We start from the raw sequence: 19,917 nt of genomic DNA, 5'->3' as shown, positions 1-19,917 counted from the left end.
CTCATGATCTCAAAAAATTAGCATATTTCATCCGACCTTTTTTTAATACAAAAAAAGTCAACCTTCAAATAATTATGTTCAGTTATGCACTCAATACTTGGTCGGGAATCCTTTTGCAGAAATGACTGCTTCAATGCGGCGTGGCATGGAGGCAATCAGCCTGTGGCACTGCTGAGGTGTTATGGAGGCCCAGGATACTTCGATAGCGGCCTTAAGCTCATCCAGAGTGTTGGGTCTTGCGTCTCTTAACTTTCTCTTCACAATATCCCACAGATTCTCTATAGCCCCTTTCACACTGCGATTCCGGCAAATACACGGATAATGCGACCCGGCATTTGTTCCCGGGCCGCTAGATTTGGTCCATTCTCACTTCCAGCGAAATACCGTAATATGTGCGCTTTCACACACAACCGGTAACGGTTCCGGATCGAGTTGACATGTGACATCCTGATGTGACGTATAATGGCGAGCAATCTCAGCTTCAGCGCGGATAGTAAGGAGCTCCGTGGTCTCGACTTGTGTCCAGTTTGCGCAAATTTCTGCTTGTTTAATTTGAGTTTCTTTTGTATACGAACACTATCTGCGTTTAAAACACCGAATAGCTCTTCTGGCACTGCAGGGTTGTATTATTGAAAAAACAAGCTCTAGGAGTCGCACGGTAACTGCGTACACGTTGCGGCATTAGTTTTGGCTTTTGTTCACACAGCGCTCGTCCCGGGTCGAATACCGCAATGTTACTAGGTCCCCGACCCGGGTTCAATTCGGTAATCAATTCCGGGACGTGATTGCTTTCACACAGAAGGCGACCCGGCAATGTTCCGGGAATATTGCGGGTCCGACGTGCAGTGTGAAAGGGGCTTATGGGGTTCAGGTCAGGAGAGCTGGCAGGCCAATTGAGCACAGTAATACCATGGTCACTAAACCATTTACCAGTGGTTTTGGGACTATGAGCAGGTGCCAGGTCGTGCTGAAAAACGAAATCTTCATCTCCATAAAGCTTTTCAGCAGATGGAAGCATGAAGTGCTCCAAAATCTCCTGATAGCTAGCTGCATTGACCCTGCCCTTGATAAAACACAGTGGGCCAACACCAGCAGCTGACATGGCACCCCAGACCATCACTGACTGTAGGTACTTGACACTGGACTTCAGGCATTTTGGCATTTCCTTCTCCCCAGTCTTCCTCCAGACTCTGGCACCTTGATTTCCGAATGACATGCAAAATTTGGGCAACAGTCCAGTGCTGCTTCTCTATAGCCCAGGTCAGGCGCTTCTGCCGCTGTTTCTGGTTCAAAAGTGGCTTGACCTGGGGAATGCGGCACCTGTAGCCCATTTCCTGCACACGCCTGTGCACGGTGGCTCTGGATGTTTCTACTCCAGACTCAGTCCACTGCTTCCGCAGGTCCCCCAAGGTCTGGAATCGGTCCTTCTCCACAATCTTCCTCAGGATCCGGTCACCTCTTCTCGTTGTGCAGCGTTTTTTGCCACACTTTTTCCTTCCCACAGACTTCCCACTGAGGTGCCTTGATACAGCACTCTGGGAACAGCCTATTCGTTCAGAAATTTCTTTCTGTGTCCTACCCTTTCGCTTGAGGGTGTCAATTATGGCCTTCTGGACAGGGTCGGGTCTGCAGTCTTACCCATGATTGCGGTTTTGAGTAATGAACCAGGCTGGGAGTTTTTAAAAGCCTCAGGAATCTTTTGCAGGTGTTTAGAGTTAATTAGTTGATTCAGATGATTAGGTTTATAGCTGGTTTAGAGAACCTTTTCATGATATGCTAATTTTTTGAGACAGGAATTTTAGGTTTTCATGAGCTGTATGCTAAAATCATCAGTATTAAAACAATAAAAGACCTGAAATATTTCAGTTGGAGTGCAATGAATCTAAAATATATGAAAGTTTAATTTTTATCATTACATTATGGAAAATAATGAACTTTTATCACAATATGCTAATTTTTTGAGAAGGACCTGTATATATATCATGATTCACTAACAAAAGTAATTTCAAACATTTCACAAAATAATAAATATTTATTGTTTAGTAGACATTTAATAAAGGGTTATTGTATCACAAAAACCAAGTATTTAATTTAAATGTGCAGAGAAAGTAATAATTAAATTCTATATAACAAATATTGGTTAACACATTCTAATCCAGTCTGTTTTATGCAAAAAGCTACACCAATTGAACTAGAAGGGAGTATCACAAAACAACAAAATATATCAGCCGCAGTATAATCAACAGTTTAGACAGCATCTATTAAAAAGGGAAACACTGATTATAATCATGTCATGCCACTAGCTTCCAAGGCATCTTGTGGTGAATAGCTACTACTTAATAAGGTATTCAAATACTGTGAAAGGACTGAGTGTCCACAATGAAAACCACACCCAAAGTCAATACTGAAAGCAAGGTAAGCAATGCAAAGATGACATTTAAGATAAATAAATGTAAATTTAAAATATATAATTATGTCCTGGAAAAAATAGATCCAATTCTTTCAAAGCAACTTATCTAATAAGATGAGTAATGCTGCTGTATTGCTGATGTCTGTCTGAATACTTGTTGCAGCTAATCACAACTGGTTCCTTTTTGATAATTATTTTGAGAATTTGGTTTGAAAGTTTAAAAGGTCAGTCGTTGTAAAAATAGCTTTTTTTTCCCAGAAACTTGCAACTCTCCTGCAGCACACTTTGGGAAACTCCGCCATAGACTATGATTTTGTTCATCCTGAAAACCGTTTTAGTGCTGTATATTGGCTGTATAAGGGGCAATGTCCCGAGTATTTCTTTCACAAAATTTGTAATAATCATAATTTTTTCATATTATTTACAAATTGAAAAGGTTTGCTTACCCTCTGGCTGTGTGGTCTCCCGCTCTCCTTCTCTGGTCTGCGTGACTTTGACAATCTGCATGCGGAGCAGCTCGATTTTCGTCTTGCTATCCTGCAGCATCTGCTGGGCTGTGGACAACATCTTCCGATCCTAGGGAGTGAAAAGCGAAACAATAGATCAATAGATAAATCTTGCAACAGCATTAAAAAAAAAAAACTAATTAAAAAATAAACAGTAAAGACACTGCCAGAAGAAAATAAACAACATTAGTCAGGGACTACAAAGACAGAAACATCCAAGATAAACATGTTTCCCACACATTTTGACCAATTAAATATCATGATTTTTTCTATTACTTTTCCGGTATATTATCATAATGCTCATTAAAACAATTTTTTTGATTTCCGGGGCAGTTTTCACCATTTCAGTCAGGTACCAAGTGTTTTCCATGTCCATGGGAACCCTGTAATATGCAGACACAACCACCATTCAAATGTCCCCAAACACTGTAAACACTGTGGTGCTATCAAAACATTATTATGTTTGTTCAAACGGCCCAACCAGCCTGACGCAGAAACAAAAAGGCTTGTGTTTAAGAATTCTCTCTTTTTTTCCAAGTCATTTTTGCCATTCCATTTGATGACATTATTAGCAGAAAAGCCACACACTAGAGCTTTAAGCTGAGCTTCTACAATATGAGAAATTCCCATGAAGACCACCAGGCCAAAAGTGCAGCAGTCTTCATTAAACTCTTCTCTTACTCATCATGAGAAGCAGCCAGGTGTACACCACACCCAAACATACTCAAATATCAAACACTGACTGTGCAATTTTTCGCACCAGAGCTTTAGGAGCTGTGATGTTGGAGCCATAATAGCGCAACAGAGCTATATAGCCTGAAATGCAGCAGCAACATTATACAAATGAATGATAAGCACTCACTGATTGCGAAGCTCAACACAGCCTCGTAAAGACCCAGTGTAAACAATGTTGCAACATGAAACGTGACCTTTTCTGAAACCAGCAGAAAAGACTCATTCAAGAGATAAAGGAAGAAAGAAACCATACCGTCCATAGCGCTCTCCCCCTCTCAATGCAGCTCAAGAGGTCATCAGTCATGTTTTGTGAACTTTCAGACGGTTGTTTCACATCCCCTTGCTCTTCCTTGACCCCCATCAGATGTTCCCTCCTGATGTATTTTTCTCTCCATCCTCAAAACTGCTCATGTCAGTTTATCCTGTATAGCAGACACTGAGCCTCACACATAGCTGATCAAGGATCAGTATCCGAGAAGCCACTTCATTCTTTCTTCTTATTGTTCTACTGTCCTTGCATCTCGCTTGCTCACTCACTACTCCTCCTCCTCCTCATCCTCCTCCCTCCTCTTTTTACATTTTTTCTTTCTGCCCCTCTCTCTCTCTCTTTCTCTCTCTCACACTCCGTTTACAGATTTCCTTCCACAGGAGTTAGCCACCTCTAACTGCTGCTGCTGCCGTGCCCTGCCTGGCCCAAACACGAATGCATCGGCATTGGTCGGCGCAAAGTCACATGGGCTGCTGCTGTCGCCAGGCCTAGGACCGGAGAAACAGAATCAGTACCAGCAAGCTCTTCCATTTCAGGCTGAAAGAGAGGATGTTTTAGTGTGCGACTGTGAGTGTCTGAGCGCGTGTGTGAGATCAAGGCTCAGTACTCAAGCTGTCTGAATCCAGCACAGACATAAATCACAGAGCTGCCAGCACACAGTGTTCTCAGCCAGACGCCGCAGCATTATCGGAGCCCTGTCTGATAGAAACGCACAGACTCGAAGAATAAGTGGCAAGTACACTCACGGCTAGCCAGAGATCATGTGAAGGGGTATAAAGAATGGGGGCAGGGACTTGGGACCTCCTTTGTCTGCATATCCTCATATTTCATAGCATTTTGGCAGTAACCCAAACTGATTTAAATACACACAGAGGAGTGGAGGGCGGGTTAATCATCTCCAAGATGCACAGGAGATAAAAAGGGGTCATGTGGTGAAATCCTCACCTTGACAGAACTGTTGGTGTAAGTCTGGATGATGTTCTCAGCTCCTTGTTTTACTTTGAGCTCCATGGTAAGCTGTTTTTTCAAAGTACGGACACGGCTGCCCAAGGGTGACGTGACCTCTTCCCAATGGCAAGGATCTGGAGAGGTGGCATCAGCTGAGAAAACAAGAGTTTTCATAAATTCATAATATAATAAAAAACAAATGAGACAAAGGAAAAAGTTCTGCACTTTATAAAGACCGAAATGCAATTCGCTTAGCTAATTTTCGGAGGTGTACACAGACAAAAAGGTTGCAAATTTTTTTCTTCTCTCATTCAGCAAGGACACATTAAATTGTATTGTATTGTAACAGTATTGACCATGACAGCAAATATATTTATACTGTCACAAAAGATTTCTATAAAATAAAAAAAAGTATTCATCCAAGAACCGTGAAGAAAAATGTATCATGGTTTCTAAAAAAAATAAATTAAGCAGCACAAATGTTTCCAACATTGATGATAAGAATGTTCTTCCTTTAAGGAAACGAAAAACATTGTTCATCCTTTGTGGATGTTGGCAAGGAAGGCCATTATGAAATGGGTTGGATTTAGCCCTTCATTATATATGGATTGGCTAGCTAGTAGCTATGATAAAGGATCTTATATCTTTAGAAAAACAGTTTCCATCTTATGGGCAAACTTGCGTAATTTAATAAAATGTGGAAATAGCCATTGAAATCTCTTGGGATAAGTGAAGAATCCAGCATGTACCCATAATGTGACAACTGCAGTATAAATAAAGGTTTCATTAGTTAACTATATTAGTTTACAAACTAATATTGAACTTCTACAGCATGTATTAATCTTTGTTAATGTTAATTTCAAAATTTACAAATACAATTGAAATCAAAAGTTGTATTTGTTAACATTAGTTAATGTTATGTAAATTGACATGAACAGACAATGAACAGCTGTATTTTTATTAACTACGTTAACAAAGATTAAAGGGGGTGTCTAATGCTATTTCAGTCATTCTGACTCATGCTCATATTAAATATATTGCAAAAAATATATTTAAAACAATTGTTAGACATATGACGGAGTATTTCTGTGCCAAATACACTCCTTCCAGAGTTGAACGATTTTCAAAATAAGTGAAATTCCTTGTATGGGCACTTCTCCCGGATGAGCGAGAGCACGCCCATGAACGTGCTCTGTTCGCGTTACAGGGAGCTGTCAGCAGCCCTTTGTTTTTAGACCACAAAATCAACAATGTCACTAAAGAAGTGTGTTTCTGATTGTGAGGGAAATATAACCTTGTTCAGCTTTCCAAATTATGGATGCAGTTTGTTTTCCCAGTTTGTGTGCAACACGCTGGTTGTTTTTGATTGATGTGGTCATGATTAAAATATATATTTTCTTTAAAAAATCTGCATATTATGATACTGAAGAGACTGGAGCAATGGTTGCTGAAAATTCAGCTTGGCTATTGCAGGGATAAATTACATTTAAAATATTATTTTAAATTGTAATAATATTTCACAAGACTAGAATGGAAACCATGGACAAAAAATATGGACATAGAAATTCACCCCCCTCACAGTTGCCATGAAGCCATATAGAGCAAAACCGCAATTTGTACCAGGCTGTAAATATGTTTATTTCTGCTGTAAAGTTGGGCATTTTTGGGGCTCAATGTTATTCTGCTCCCTTTTGAAGCTGTCTCTAGAGGCCAGTCAATGAATTGCAGTTAAATTCTCTTCTGTATTGGCTTCAAGATAAACTTGGGGAGGTTGCTGTTTGGTGGAAACCTATCAGTTAAAACTAATACATTTAAAAACAAATATATCAAATATATAAAAGCTTGATCACACCCTCCAGCTCTCACCTGTCACAGTCTCTTTCTGTGTGGCCATAGCACGTGCATTCAGCTCCTGGAGCTCCCAGTGGAGCTGCTCAAGCTTGCGGCTGGAAGCTCTAAGCTGACCATCCACATCGGCTGCACTCTTGCGGTTGGTCACTGCCCGTCTCAGTCGCTCAGCCGCCTCTTTGATCTTCAGTTCCTTCTGGATCTCCTGCCGGAGTAGGGCAATCGCATCCTCTACACGCTGCTGGAACTCAGGGTCCATGAGGTCGCCTTCAGCCAGACCCCGTAGACAGCTGCTCTGTGGTGTTCAAGTGACATTGAGAAAAAAGTTTTGATAAAACATACTGACATCTGTATAGGGCTGGGCGATTAATCGAAAAGTAATCGAAACCGAAATTCAGAAGAACCTCAGACTTTAACCGACGTAATTTTCCCATGTCTGTTATTTCGGTTTTAGTCATGTGAATCTGCCCAGTCGGTCACATCAAGTGCAGTTTTCAGGCACACACAAAAAAAGCTGTTATATTTATTTATACAATTTGGATTCCTCATGTGTTATAGCATATATTTGTCTACCTTTGAAGTAGCTACAAACCACAGCTTCATAATTAATAGAGACGGTACTAATTCACACAAACACAACCACTATCTCGTTAATGCATTTAAATAAATGTAATGTAGGCCTACTGTGCTAAGTTATCTGTATCCGATGTACAACAAACATAAATCGGAAGAAAGTATGCAAACATCTAATATGGATTTAAAAAGGTTACGTAAACATATAATTTCACTATACAAACCAAATAATCCATTATGTGCGGAGTGGATGTGATATTATTGATATTTTTATGAAATGGACTATGAGCATACTATGAGCAAGGTAGGATATGGTGAAAAGGTCACTGATATAGGCTGAATGTGCAAAGCTACTGAAGGATTTAAATCATAAAGGTAGATTCAAACTTTAGTGGTTGGAAAGATCTAATTGAAAGGAAGAAAACCTACATTTTCCTACATAACAGTAATGCCTAGCCATTCAAACTGCATATAGAGGGCAGTGTTTCACACATTTAACACACCCTAAGACAATGTCCAAAAACAAAAATCGAATAAAAAAAGCATACATAATCGTATATGATATAGTTCCAATCATTCAGATTAATAATAAGCATATTTAACAGACTGTCTAGTAGAGTTGGTCTAATACATCAATCGGGACTTTCCTAACAGCAGTAAAGCTGGAAACCCCACATTTCAAAATAAAGAAACTGTCATTAACCATAGACACAAAATAATCCTTACAACTTCTTTAAAAAATCTCACAAAAGACTTATTAGTGACAAGTTTCTTTCAACACATAACTTCAGTTACATTTAAGCCTCTAAAAGGACAAGAGGAAGCCATGTCCTGTCAAACTCGTTCAACCTGAAAATCTTTAGTGATATTAATTGCTTGGACATAGTCTAAATCTGCCATATCAAGCAACATAACAGAAGAAGACTGTCTAATTGTTCTCTATATCAGACATTTATTTTATTTTATTCTAGTTATTAATATAAAACGCTTGTAGGTGTCTTGTGAGTAATTCGTTTAAATTAGTGAATCAAAAACATTGGGATCCACCCACAACTGAAGGTAAACATGAGCGTCATGAACGTTAACGACCTGAATGTTTTTTATTACTTATTTGATCTACAAACAGTACTTTTTTATCACACGTTAACCGTATAAGTAAGGTTATATGAAATATATCTAATTAGTTTCTTACCTGTAGCGTCACGCCCGACATTGTGAAAGACACACGCAGACACTGATGGTCAGACTAACCGATTCTTCGCTCGAGCTCTGGCTCACGCGGCGCCTGACTGAGTGACTCTAGAAACCATATCCAGACTTCCAAACGAATCCGAGAGCTCAAACAAAAAAGACATTCAAAACGAATAAAACTTTTGTGCTGTTGTGTGCTGGAAGAAGATACATGTGGCTGACTGTCAGCTGGGAGGCTAGACGGCTCTCGAATTACAGGTAGGTTTTTTTTTTTTTTTATGGAAGTTGCATTGCTTTCCCATTTCCTGAGGTTTGAAAAATCCTCGCCGCCTCCCTTTTCAATGATTGGCTGGCAGCGCTGTCAGTCACCAATAGAGACCAATAGCACACAGCACATTACTACTACAAGTACCACTATTATTAATAATAGACATGTATTATTATTTAATATACACAATAAATGCAGAACGGAAGCTGAGAGGAAAGGAACAAAGGAAACAAGGAAAAAAAAGGCACAAGCAAAAGAAAATATTAAGGCCTCAGAATATAAGTAAAAAAACCAATACTGTTCTACAAAACAACCTTTTTTGAGTTCATCAGTTTCGATTACAATTCTTATACCGTCGTTGTCATCTTTATTCACTGTATGGGGTGAACTTTTAAGTCTTGATGCCTAAATATTAAAATATAATATTCAAGGTAATTGAGAAAAATAAAGTATGCAAATACAAATAGATGTATATAAAAGTATTTACAAATAATAAAGGGTTAAAACTAATGTGTGCATAAGATTCGGGCTCCATTTGTCTCATATCTCGCGATGTTTGTTGAAATGGACGAGACTGAACGGCGTATAAATCCGCTATTTGAGAGTTTCAAGTGCGTCATTATAGATATCATGGCGGCTTTGCTGGCGAAGAAATGCGCGTCTCCGCTATTTGTCAAAACGCTTTCTGCTCCACATTTTGGGATGCAATATGGGTATCACAAAAAGGTAAGCTATGACTCATGTCAATCACCTACTAAAGTTTCTGCTTTGCCCTCCTGTATTTCAAATGGTTTCCTGTGTGACATCCTGTAATACGTAATCGCAGTAATTGCCACTATTTCATCACCACTAACATAGGAAAACGTGTTTCGTTTTAATTCTTTAGGTCAGTTCGTCTTATTTAAAGTCACGTTGTTTAAGTTGAATTAAAGGAATCGCTTGTTTCTTTGAATGAGCCCAGGACTTCGGTGTGCAACATATTGAAACACTTTTTATTTTATTTTACTAAAGACAACTCAGTTTGAGGGAAAATTAGTTTAAAAAAAAACTATATAAAAATAAGGGCCATTGGAGGGTTGTGTGGTCGTTTATTTGTCTTATGTAACAAATTACAATGGACTGACACGTGATTCTGACTTTGAGCCAAATAACTCAATTGGCCCCTCCCCTAAAATGTATTTTTATTTTCAAGGTTGTGGACCACTATGAAAACCCAAGAAATGTGGGATCTATGGATAAAAATGCCAAGAATGTGGGCACAGGGTTGGTTGGTGCCCCTGCATGTGGAGATGTGATGAAACTGCAGGTAATCCTGTCTTGCCTAACTGTGAATGACTGCTTTACTGTTCATCCTAAATTATATTTTGACTGTGTAAGTTTACTACTGTAGGGCTGACTGTCACGTATCATTTATATAAGTAGACAAATCTTGCAGGACCTTGGATTGGATTGAGGATTTAAAACAGGATGAATCTGCATTGAAGAATTATAAATATAAAACGACCAACAATCCAACATTTTTAAACACAGCAACCCAATTAAACAGACATTCAGTAACCAGTTATCTATGTAAACACTAAATTGATCAGAGTCGTCGTCTAATCCCATTTTTATAGCATTATTGATTGAATTTATTTTTGCTTTATTGATTGAATTTCTTTCCTATATAAACTTTTTTTTTTTTACTCAGTTTCACAGACAAGGCTTATGCTAGCCTTAGAATAAAATGCATGTTTGAGTTGTTTAAACTCAATGGAACTTGCACTGACATATCTTAAAATATGCCAATGTCATTGTTTTGTCAAGATGCACACTACCAGTTTTTTTTAGGGCACATTTATAAAACTTACTTAAATGCTCTAATTAAACTAAGGCCTAATCCTGTTTTAGATTAAGCCCTGTCTGTGAAACCGGGCCCTGGTCTCACAAAATTAAAACTTTTTTTTTTTTACTTATCATTATAGAGGCGGTTTGCAGTTCAGTAGCAAATGCTGATGATGGAAACTCATTTCTCCACTTTAATCCTCCTTCTGGAGTTTAAACCAGCAACATTTTGTATTAGCAGCCCAACACGGCTATCACCACACTTCACACAGTGGTTATATATTTAATGGGCCCTAGTTTACTGTTTTTTTTTTTTTCTTTCTTCTTTTTACTCTTTCTCTTCCACCACCTAGATTGAGGTGGATGATGCGGGGAAGATTGTGGATGCCAAATTCAAAACCTTTGGCTGTGGCTCTGCTATTGCTTCCAGTTCCTTGGCTACTGAGTGGGTGAAAGGCAAATCTGTAAGCAAAAATGGTCAGATTTGCTAGTTACAATTCTTACTGCTTTGGCTTAAATGTTTATCCTATACAGTCTTTTCCGATCTGTATTGTAACAAAGCTTGATTTGGTTGCAGCTAAACATTTTTGTCGTAATAAATTGTGGTTTCAAACCTAAAAATGATCTTGATATTTGCTTGCATGTACAGGTTGGTGAGGCCCTCAACATAAAAAACACTGAGATTGCTAAGGAGCTTCGACTTCCACCAGTCAAACTGCACTGCTCAAGTAAGATTTCTGATCGGTGCTTGTAAAATATTTTCTAGTATTGTATTTGCTACTCAGGTTGACATTAACATTTATTTTAAAGATGCTCCTGCTCTGTAACTGACCTGGTTCTCTGTGCTTTGCAGTGCTGGCAGAGGATGCCATTAAAGCAGCTTTGGCAGACTACCATCTCAAACAGGAAGGTGAACCGGGTGAGAAGATCGCCGTGTCCCGCAACTAGGAGGTGCACTTGATCCTCTAAATCAGTGGTTCGCGACTGGTGCTTCATGACCAAATGGAGTTTCAATCTCAGTGTACAGGTCTGAGGCACCAATTGATGTCTAATGTAAAATTTTGGTTTTGAATCAATCAGTTGAGAACCACTGCTCTAAAACCTCCCTATGAGTTTAGACCAAAGCTCTTCAACTCTTGCACTGTAGCCAGTCTTTTAAACGCACAATGTAAAAGCACTGAACGATAGAATGTTACTGTCCAAGCCATATTTAAATATGTTGATGTAATGAAAGCAGTAGGCCTAATAGTGGTTTTCACTTGCTTGCTGAATGCGCACAAAATCTTGTTCTATTTAGTTTGAAGGAACAAAAAAATGTGATTTTTATCCTGCTGGGCTTTTATTCGATGGTCTTTCAATTACGCCCGTATGTTAATAAATAAAGCATATGTAAACATCAGGCATGTTGGCATTGGATTTAATGCTGCATACCCATGGGATCAATAAATATGAAACGCATTTACAATTACAATTTAAATAGATGAACTGATTTTGCATTACACTTGGTTTCGGCATTTCCACTTGAAACTGATTTTCTTGATATTCTTGCTTAACTTTTCATAATAGTTCTAGAAGATCTGGTTGATTAAAAAACACCATAGGTGGTGATGTTTTGCCAGTAATGTGGAGGTCTAAAATAAGATCAAAATTCTCAGAAGCACTGTTTAGTCTCATGGATTTTAACTTCTGCAAGGTTCTTTGAATTTATAATTGAAACCCTGTGTTCTATTTGTTTCATGAATTGTAAGGTTTTCACAGAACAACCAATGGTGTAGCATTGTAATAGCATTGGCCAGCATTTATTGACTAATAATTAAAGCTACACTGTAACTTTTCCGTCCGCTAGAGGGCGCCTATTCAAAACAAAGGTGTAGTTTGATGATTCCAAGTTTGAGCGCAGGATCTTGGGACATGTGGTCTTCACTTCACAGCCAGTGGAAAAGAGTCGGGATGGGACTCCGGTCAGAAAACATGTTCATGGATGCGATTTATTAATGTTACTGTAGTATGAATCAGAGCAGGACCGACTGTTGAAGGAGCTGAGCAAGACCGCTGGAGCAATTGTTACACAAACACACAGCTCTCGAGCAGCGGGACTTTTATTATGAAGGGACATAGTCGCCGTTTCCGCTTTTCCGGTCATAAGTATGAGTATGGGGTAATGTCAGTTCTGTTTATCATATCAGATACATTTAAGTGTGTTTAAAATGATATGACATTTAGGGCTGGGTTTCGATTCAAATTTCAAGAATCGATTCGATTCCGATTCTCAAGATCTTGAATCGATAATCATTATTCGATCCGATCTGATCCGATCTTTGAGATTTACATAAGTGTTTTTAAAGTGTTTTAAAGATTTACATTATTTTTTTTCCAGCTGTTACCTGAATATTACAGGACTGTAGTTATGCAACATATTGATACTATTATTATAGACATTCAACTGCAAATTAATGGAGTATTGATGGTTGTAAAGAACGATCCCCCTTCCAGAGTGCTCTAGTCAGCGAACGCGCGCTGTGGAGAGGGCGCGTGCTGTCATGACAAGGCAGCCATTACAACTTCCTTGGCAGTAAGCGCATGCTGCAGTGAGAACGTGGCTTACGTCACAGCCGTTCTCGACATATCCAGCAGCCCGAGTTCACTCGTCTCTAGTATTCTCTGTCCGCCGCAGTAACGAGAGAAGAGGAAGAGTCAAGAGTGAGGAAAACTCGGTCTGTCCGCGGCGCTTCTTCAGCACGGCGGCGGCGGTATAGTGATGAGGGCTTCGGCTTGAGTTTGTTTATCTAAGTTACTCTAGTATTCTCTGTCCGCGCCGCTTCTTCAGCACGGCGGCGGCGGTATAGTGACGAGAGCTTCGGCTTGAGTTGGTTTATCTACTCTAGTATTCTCTGTCCGCGCTGCTTCTTCAGGAAAATGTAGGCCTATTATTAAGTCGATCCTCTGAGTTGCGGATCGATCTTTAGAAATTAATGTGAAAATCGATTTTTTTTTTTTCTTTTTTTTTCTTTTTTTTTTTCTTCCCAACACAGCCCTAATGACATTACTCTTTGTATTCATTCAGCAGCTGCTGTGACACTTAAGCCCCTTTCACACTGCACGTCGGACCCGCAATATTCCCGGAACATTGCCGGGTCGCCTTCTGTGTGAAAGCAACCACGTCCCGGGATTGATTACCGAATTGAACCCGGGTCGGGGACCTAGTAACATTGCGGGATTCGACCCGGGACAAGCGCTGTGTGAACAAAAGCCGAAACTAATGCCGCAACGTGTGCGTAGTTATCGTAGAGCTTGTTTTTTCAATAATACAACCCTGCAGTGCCAGAAGAGCTCTGCGTTTAAACGCAGAGAGTGTTCGTATACAAAAGAAACTAAAACTAAACAAGCAAAAATGTGTGCAAACTGGACACAAGTCGAGACCACGGAGCTCCTTACTATCCACGCTGAAGCTGAGATCGCTCGCCATTATACATCACATCTGGATGTCACGTGTTAACTCGACCCGGGACCGTTAAGCGTTGTGTTTGAACGCACATATTACGGTATTTCGCTGGCAGTGTGAATGGGCCAAATCTAGCGGACCGGGAACAAATGCAGGGTCGCATTATCCGTGTATTTGCCGGAATCGCAGTGTGAAAGGGGCTTAAGTAAAGCACTTCTGCCAAATAACCATAAAACGAGGGTAACGCAAATATGATGCAATTGACAGGCGACTCTCCTCTGACATCCTGGCTCCTTGGTTAAAATAGCGATTTTTTTTTTTTTTTTTTTTTTTTCTCACAATTTACAAATAGTTGGAAACATTTGAGATATTTTAAGAATTCAACTGAACAAATACATATTTTACTGCAAAAATACTACATAGTGCCCCATTCTTAAAGGGGGGGGGGGGGGTGAAACACTCAGTTTCAGTCAATCTCATGTCAATCTTGAGTACCTATAGAGTAGTATTGCATCCTTCATATCTCCGAAATGTCTTTAGTTTTATTATATTTATAAAAGAAATATGGGCTGTACCGAGTCTTTCCGGAAAAAAACGAGCGCCTGGAGGCGTATCGAGTGGGCGGAGCTAAAGAATGCCGAGCGCGCAAAGCGGTGACGTCCTCAAGCGTGGAGAAACTCATGGCTATCCAGCTCAGCTAATAGGTATATGATCCAGGCTGAAATAAATGGAACAGGAGAAACAGCAGCAACAGGACGTCCGTCTCTGTGGTATGTACTGTATTTAGTGGCCTGTCAACATTTGTGTGTTTACTCGCAGTATGAGGACATGATTCGGTTTATGGACTATTGTATGCGACTAAACCTTAGCAGTAGCAAGCAAAACGGTTTTGCACGTCAGACTAGTGTAACGTTATACAAACAATGGAGTCCGTTAACGCATTTGAATGACGAAGCACGTGATCGCGTCGTTTACTGATGTTTACTCACGCGACAACAGCATAGACATTTGAAGCAGTTTTACTTACCGGCTGCATCCAAAGCAGGACCGAACCTTTGTCGCTGGGACCGCTCCGTCAAAAACACACTACTTTGATATGTTTTGGTGAAGTCCTGACAGCAGTGACTTGCTATGCTGAAGCGTTGAAGTCGCTTGATGTCACAGATAGGAATAAAGTGGAGCGCGGCGGGAGTGTATGGGCGTGCATTTCCTCTCTCGCTCTAGTCGCTCGCGCGTGCACCCTACTGGGAGAAGAGCCCGTACGGCCCATACAAGGACCTTCCGCTCTATAAACGTCAAGCCGACCCATACTCGAAAAAAACTCTCCGAAACTTGTGAGAAACTGGAAGGAGTATGTTTGACACAGAAATACTCCATCAAACATCCAATGTTAGTTTTTTAAACTTTGTCTATGTTTAGGATGGGAATCCAAGTCTTTAACAGTGTAAAAAGCTCAGTATGCATGAAACAGCATTTCACCCCCCCCCCCCCCCCTTTAAGAAGTATGAATCAAATGGTCAAGTCTCATAAAGAAGCAAGTTTATTTGAAAATATCGTGTTCTTCATAAAGTGCATGTTGAGACTACTTATCTTTAGACTAAACCGTATGAAAGGTGGCATGGGACTTTGTGGCATTCAGCAGCTGCAGCTGAATACCTCTCGACCTTGAAAGGAAATATTTAGAGCCAGAATATGTAAACAATAACCTGGCTCACAGCAAAGCTTTTCTACACTGAGGCTCCTCTCCTTAATTGGAGTAGCAAATGTGCATTGCAAAGTTGTGAGACATTAGAAGAGAGGGAGAACATTACATGAGACACACATTCTTCATGTATACGCCATCACAATCTACTTCAACCTTTCAGTCTTTATAAATATAATCACAATTAAAAGAGATTAAAGCATACTGGAATAAAGAGCATTTCTGATCCAGGGTTAATAAGGGTTAGTCATCAACATGTTTAAAGAGATTCATGATGACTAATGTTTAAAATGCATTTATGTTAAAGTCTTGCCCATTAGGCATCCGTTCATATAATTTACATTTAGGTAAATTAAAATACTAATTTAAAGCAGAGCACATATTTGGCACATCAAAGTCACAATGTGAAAGGAAAGCCATACATATTCCTGACAAATCAGGTCATTTCAATGAAACTTCGTACTGCATTCTTTAGTTTTACGTGTCCAAGAAATACACTTTGGTCTTTATTTATTTCTAAGTGTTTTCTTTAAGGCTTTAAAAATGTCTACACTAAAATGCTGTTTTCTCTTCACTGATAAATGGTGAGTCTGAAGTAGCAACTTCCTGTTTGTTCGTGTTCTCTTGTATCTCCGAATTCTCTGGCCCAGATGAATGTTTGCTCTCATCAGGGGGCCCAGAGTCCAAGGGGTCAGTCTTTTCCATGTCACAAGCAGGGACGCTGTCCTGGGACCTGCTGAGGCTGCTTTTTTCCACAGAATCCTCAATGGCAGTCTGATTTGTGGTCTTGTCCTCTAATGGGCCACAGCTCTTCTCTTGACACTTGTTGCTCTGAGGACATTCCTCATCATCTGCAGGTTTTTGATCTTCTGCTTCAGTCTTGTCCTTCCATGAAGTCTTGACCGGAGTTCGGAGGTTCTTGGTAGCCAGCATAATGTCCTTCTGGAGCTGCTTGACTGAATTCACCGGCTCCTCACTGGAGCTGGTGTTGGCTTTCTCTGCGACTTCGTTGAAGACGCGCACTCCTCCAGTCTTGTCTCGCTCATCCACGTACATCTTGGAGGGGAAAGCGCAAGGGTAGTAGGTGCTGACTTTACGGCGGCGACTCAAGATGGCAGCCGAGCAGAGGATGGTGAGTATGAGAAAAAGTAAAGTGGTAATGACGATTATGGGAAGGTGGTTGTCTTGCAGGAAATCCACCACCTGATTAAAGAACGATTTGGTATGTTTTTCTCCATATATGGAGGTGGTCTTTACCGATTCATTCAGGAAGGAGGAAATGCTAGGTGTGGCGATCAGCTCTGTGCTTTCAGAGTCCCACTGCCCGCTGCCCTCCATAGAGTCATTGAAAATGACTGGGGTGCCATTAATGGCATGCCTGGTTAACAGAGTAACGGACAGGCCGATGGCGATGAGGCATCGGAGAGCTGAGTGTTCCATCCTGTGACTGAATACCTGAGGTGGTTAAAAAAAAGCATTTTAATTACTCCATTTTACATTTTAAAACTGAGAATTACAGAACTTTGGCAAGGTTCATGAGTTATGAATGTTCTTTCAGTAATGCTAATAGATTGGTTCAAAGTAATATTTAATAATGTTTCCTGAACATGTGCAAATTAATACAATTTAATTTTCACAAACATTTGTAGAACCAAGAAAAATGTTTCCAATTACAAAAAAAAGAGAGAAAAAAAAGGAATATGTTCATATACATTGAGGAATGTATCGTTTTTGTGACTTAATAGGAACGTTTTTGTGACTTAATAGGAACGTTAGCAACATTTTCGTGAATCATGCATTTTTAACTTAGACTTAAACTTGAATGACAAATAGTACAAATAAAAAAACTTGGATATGTTCATTGTGACCTTCATTCACTGCAGTTGTCTTTCCTGTGGTGCAATCAACGTGCCACCTGGAAACTTCATTGGATGAACATCGGTGGCATATCTGCTGTAACGCTTTACGATAAGGCTTAATTTACTACCATTAGTTAATTCATAGATCATGAACTAACAATAAACAAGAATTTAACAGGATTTATTTTACTGTCAATAAAAAAGGTACTGTTTTGTGTTTGTTCATAATTATGTATTTTTTTAATGGTAAAGAATGTTATTTATAATTTATTTCTAAATTAATGTTACATTTAATCGTACTGTAAAGTCTTAACAAAAAAGTCTATAGTTAATTTAAGTACAGTTTATAATAAATATAGTTTCACAACAGCTGGTGAACCAACATAAGTTATAATGATGTTTCTTTAAACAAAGATCTTTCATCAGACGTCTCTCTGCTCTGCTCTGTGCCATCTGTGCTCAAGCTGACGAACATAATCATCACTGGGCATTTGCTACGCAATGAAAATAGTTTCAAGCTCATGCGCCTACTTTTCCAACACACACACACACACACACAGCATTAATATTAGTCTCTCAGTGTTTTACGGCAGCTTCAAAGCTGTTTCAAATGTATGAAACTTCTGTCCTTTGCACATGAACTTCCTTTTATGCAAATCTCTGTCTTTAAGGGTCACCCTGCCAAAGTCAACAGAGAAAGTGCATTCAGAATCTATTCTATGTCACAATCTTTTGAAAAGTTTTAAACTTAGTTAGCCACATCTGGACATGGAGCCTTTAAAGCTGTGCATTCCTTTAAGGCAATTCATCTGTCTATCGTTACATGGACAGGGATGGCATTACTAAAATAGAAAACAGACCAAAAAAAAGTTGAAATCTGAATTCGTACTTACTTTCAAGTGCTGAAGTTCTAAAACATGCTGACTGGAGATGATCTTACGTGGAGAAGAAAGCTTCTGCTGTTTGCTCCTCTCAAGCTGAATGTCTGTTGTTACAGACTGCACGATGAAGAACAGTTGGATTGGTGAGGGAGGAAGAAACTCCTGTTCTCCCCTCCTCCTCTTTTTCTACTCTGTCCCAGAAAGACTGACTGGGCCAGTTCCAGACACACTGTTCTCGTTAAAGGCTGGTTGGGGGAGAGCTGAGTTTTTTTCCCCTGCCTGTGCACTGGAGAACTTCAGGCCACCAGATGTAATGGTTTGTTTCAACAAACTTGGGAGACTCTAAAGAATATACTCCAGATTGTTACATTTTAATCCTGTATCTTAAAACTAAAAATCCTGACTGAACCCTTTCAATCATTAAATCAGTTTGAGGATGAAATACAGACATTGATGGTCTCTTGTAAAATACTTTGGGTTTGTGTTTGGTCTTCAAACAGAAGCTATCAGGTCCCTGAGGAAGAGGTTTATGTTTCCTGTGCTCACGTGATTCAGGGGCTAGAGGGCACACATGCTGTAAACAATGAACAGGGTGTTGAGAGCAGAAATATATAGGACTGAGAGAATAGCACTATAAAGAATAGCACTATAATGAGCTGAAAATGATGGAAAGGCTAAAAGGTTCTGTCTCAGTGTATTTATATAAAAACAATAATAAAATAATAATACATTTTATTTGTAATGCTTTTGTGTATATATATATGTCATTCTCAAAAATTAGCATATGTGATAATTCATTATTTTCCATAATGTAATGATAAAAATTTAACTTTCATATATTTTAGATTCATTGCACACCAACTGAATATTTCAGGTCTTTTGTTTTAATACTGATGATTTTGGCATACAGCTCATGAAAATTATGATCTCAAAAAATTAGCATATTTCATCCGACCAATAAAAGAAAAGTGTTTTTAATACAAAAAAAGTCAACCTTCAAATAATTGTTAATAATGTTCAGTTATGCACTCAATACTTGGTCGGGAATCCTTTTGCAGAAATGACTGCTTCAATGCGGCGTGGCATGGAGGCGATCAGCCTGTGGCACTGCTGAGGTGTTCTTTAGGCCCAGGATACTTCGATAGCTGCCTTAAGCTCATCCAGAGTGTTGGGTATTGTGTCTCTCAACTTTCTCTTCACAATATCCCACAGATTCTCTATGGGGTTCAGGTCAGGAGAGTTGGCAGACCAATTGAGCACAGTAACACCATGGTCAGTAAACCCTTTACCAGTGGTTTTGGCACTGTGAGCAGGTGCCAGGTCGTGCTAAAAAATGAAATCTTCATCTCCATAAAGCTTTTCAGCAGATGGAAGCATGAAGTGCTCCAAAATCTCCTGATAGCTAGCTGCATTGACCCTGCCCTTGATAAAACACAGTGGACCAACACCAGCAGCTGACATG

General features: G+C 39.6%; 3 protein-coding genes across 4 annotated transcripts in view; 1 reads left to right on the top strand and 2 right to left on the bottom strand.

Annotated features, from left to right (window-relative positions):
- The window catches only part of pkn3 (protein kinase N3), a 30,687-nt gene extending 21,914 nt beyond the window's left edge, over nucleotides 1–8,773 (bottom strand). The window contains exons 1-4 of one of the 2 annotated variants that reach the window (XM_067438755.1): nucleotides 8,481–8,773; nucleotides 6,734–7,010; nucleotides 4,865–5,019; nucleotides 2,857–2,986 (exon numbers count right to left, since the gene is read on the bottom strand). In XM_067438755.1, the coding sequence (XP_067294856.1) occupies nucleotides 2,857–2,986; nucleotides 4,865–5,019; nucleotides 6,734–7,010; nucleotides 8,481–8,501 (583 nt within the window). In that variant the 5' untranslated portion in view covers nucleotides 8,502–8,773. Of the gene's footprint in view, nucleotides 1–2,856; nucleotides 2,987–3,904; nucleotides 4,381–4,864; nucleotides 5,020–6,733; nucleotides 7,011–8,480 lie in introns of those variants that run through there. The other variant, XM_067438756.1, reaches the window with a different exon arrangement.
- Nucleotides 8,774–9,320: 547 nt separating this feature from the next.
- iscub (iron-sulfur cluster assembly enzyme b) lies at nucleotides 9,321–11,970 on the top strand. Its single transcript, XM_067440153.1, has 5 exons — nucleotides 9,321–9,473; nucleotides 9,940–10,053; nucleotides 10,925–11,035; nucleotides 11,221–11,299; nucleotides 11,425–11,970. Exons 1-5 carry the CDS (start codon nucleotides 9,378–9,380, stop codon nucleotides 11,517–11,519), a joined length of 495 nt encoding a protein of 164 aa, XP_067296254.1. The 5' UTR covers nucleotides 9,321–9,377; the 3' UTR covers nucleotides 11,520–11,970.
- A 3,565-nt stretch (nucleotides 11,971–15,535) lies between these two features.
- On the bottom strand, nucleotides 15,536–19,087 carry tmem119b (transmembrane protein 119b). Its single transcript, XM_067440152.1, has 2 exons — nucleotides 18,468–19,087; nucleotides 15,536–17,170 (listed from the first exon to the last, which is right to left on the bottom strand). Exon 2 carries the CDS (start codon nucleotides 17,153–17,155, stop codon nucleotides 16,268–16,270), a length of 888 nt encoding a protein of 295 aa, XP_067296253.1. The 5' UTR covers nucleotides 17,156–17,170; nucleotides 18,468–19,087; the 3' UTR covers nucleotides 15,536–16,267.
- Between the last annotated feature and the right edge of the window lie 830 nt (nucleotides 19,088–19,917).

This window comes from Pseudorasbora parva, chromosome 3 (assembly GCF_024679245.1).
Source record: "Pseudorasbora parva isolate DD20220531a chromosome 3, ASM2467924v1, whole genome shotgun sequence".
NCBI classification, from domain to species: Eukaryota; Metazoa; Chordata; class Actinopteri; order Cypriniformes; family Gobionidae; genus Pseudorasbora; species Pseudorasbora parva.
This window is presented reverse-complemented; position numbering and strand designations above follow the sequence as displayed.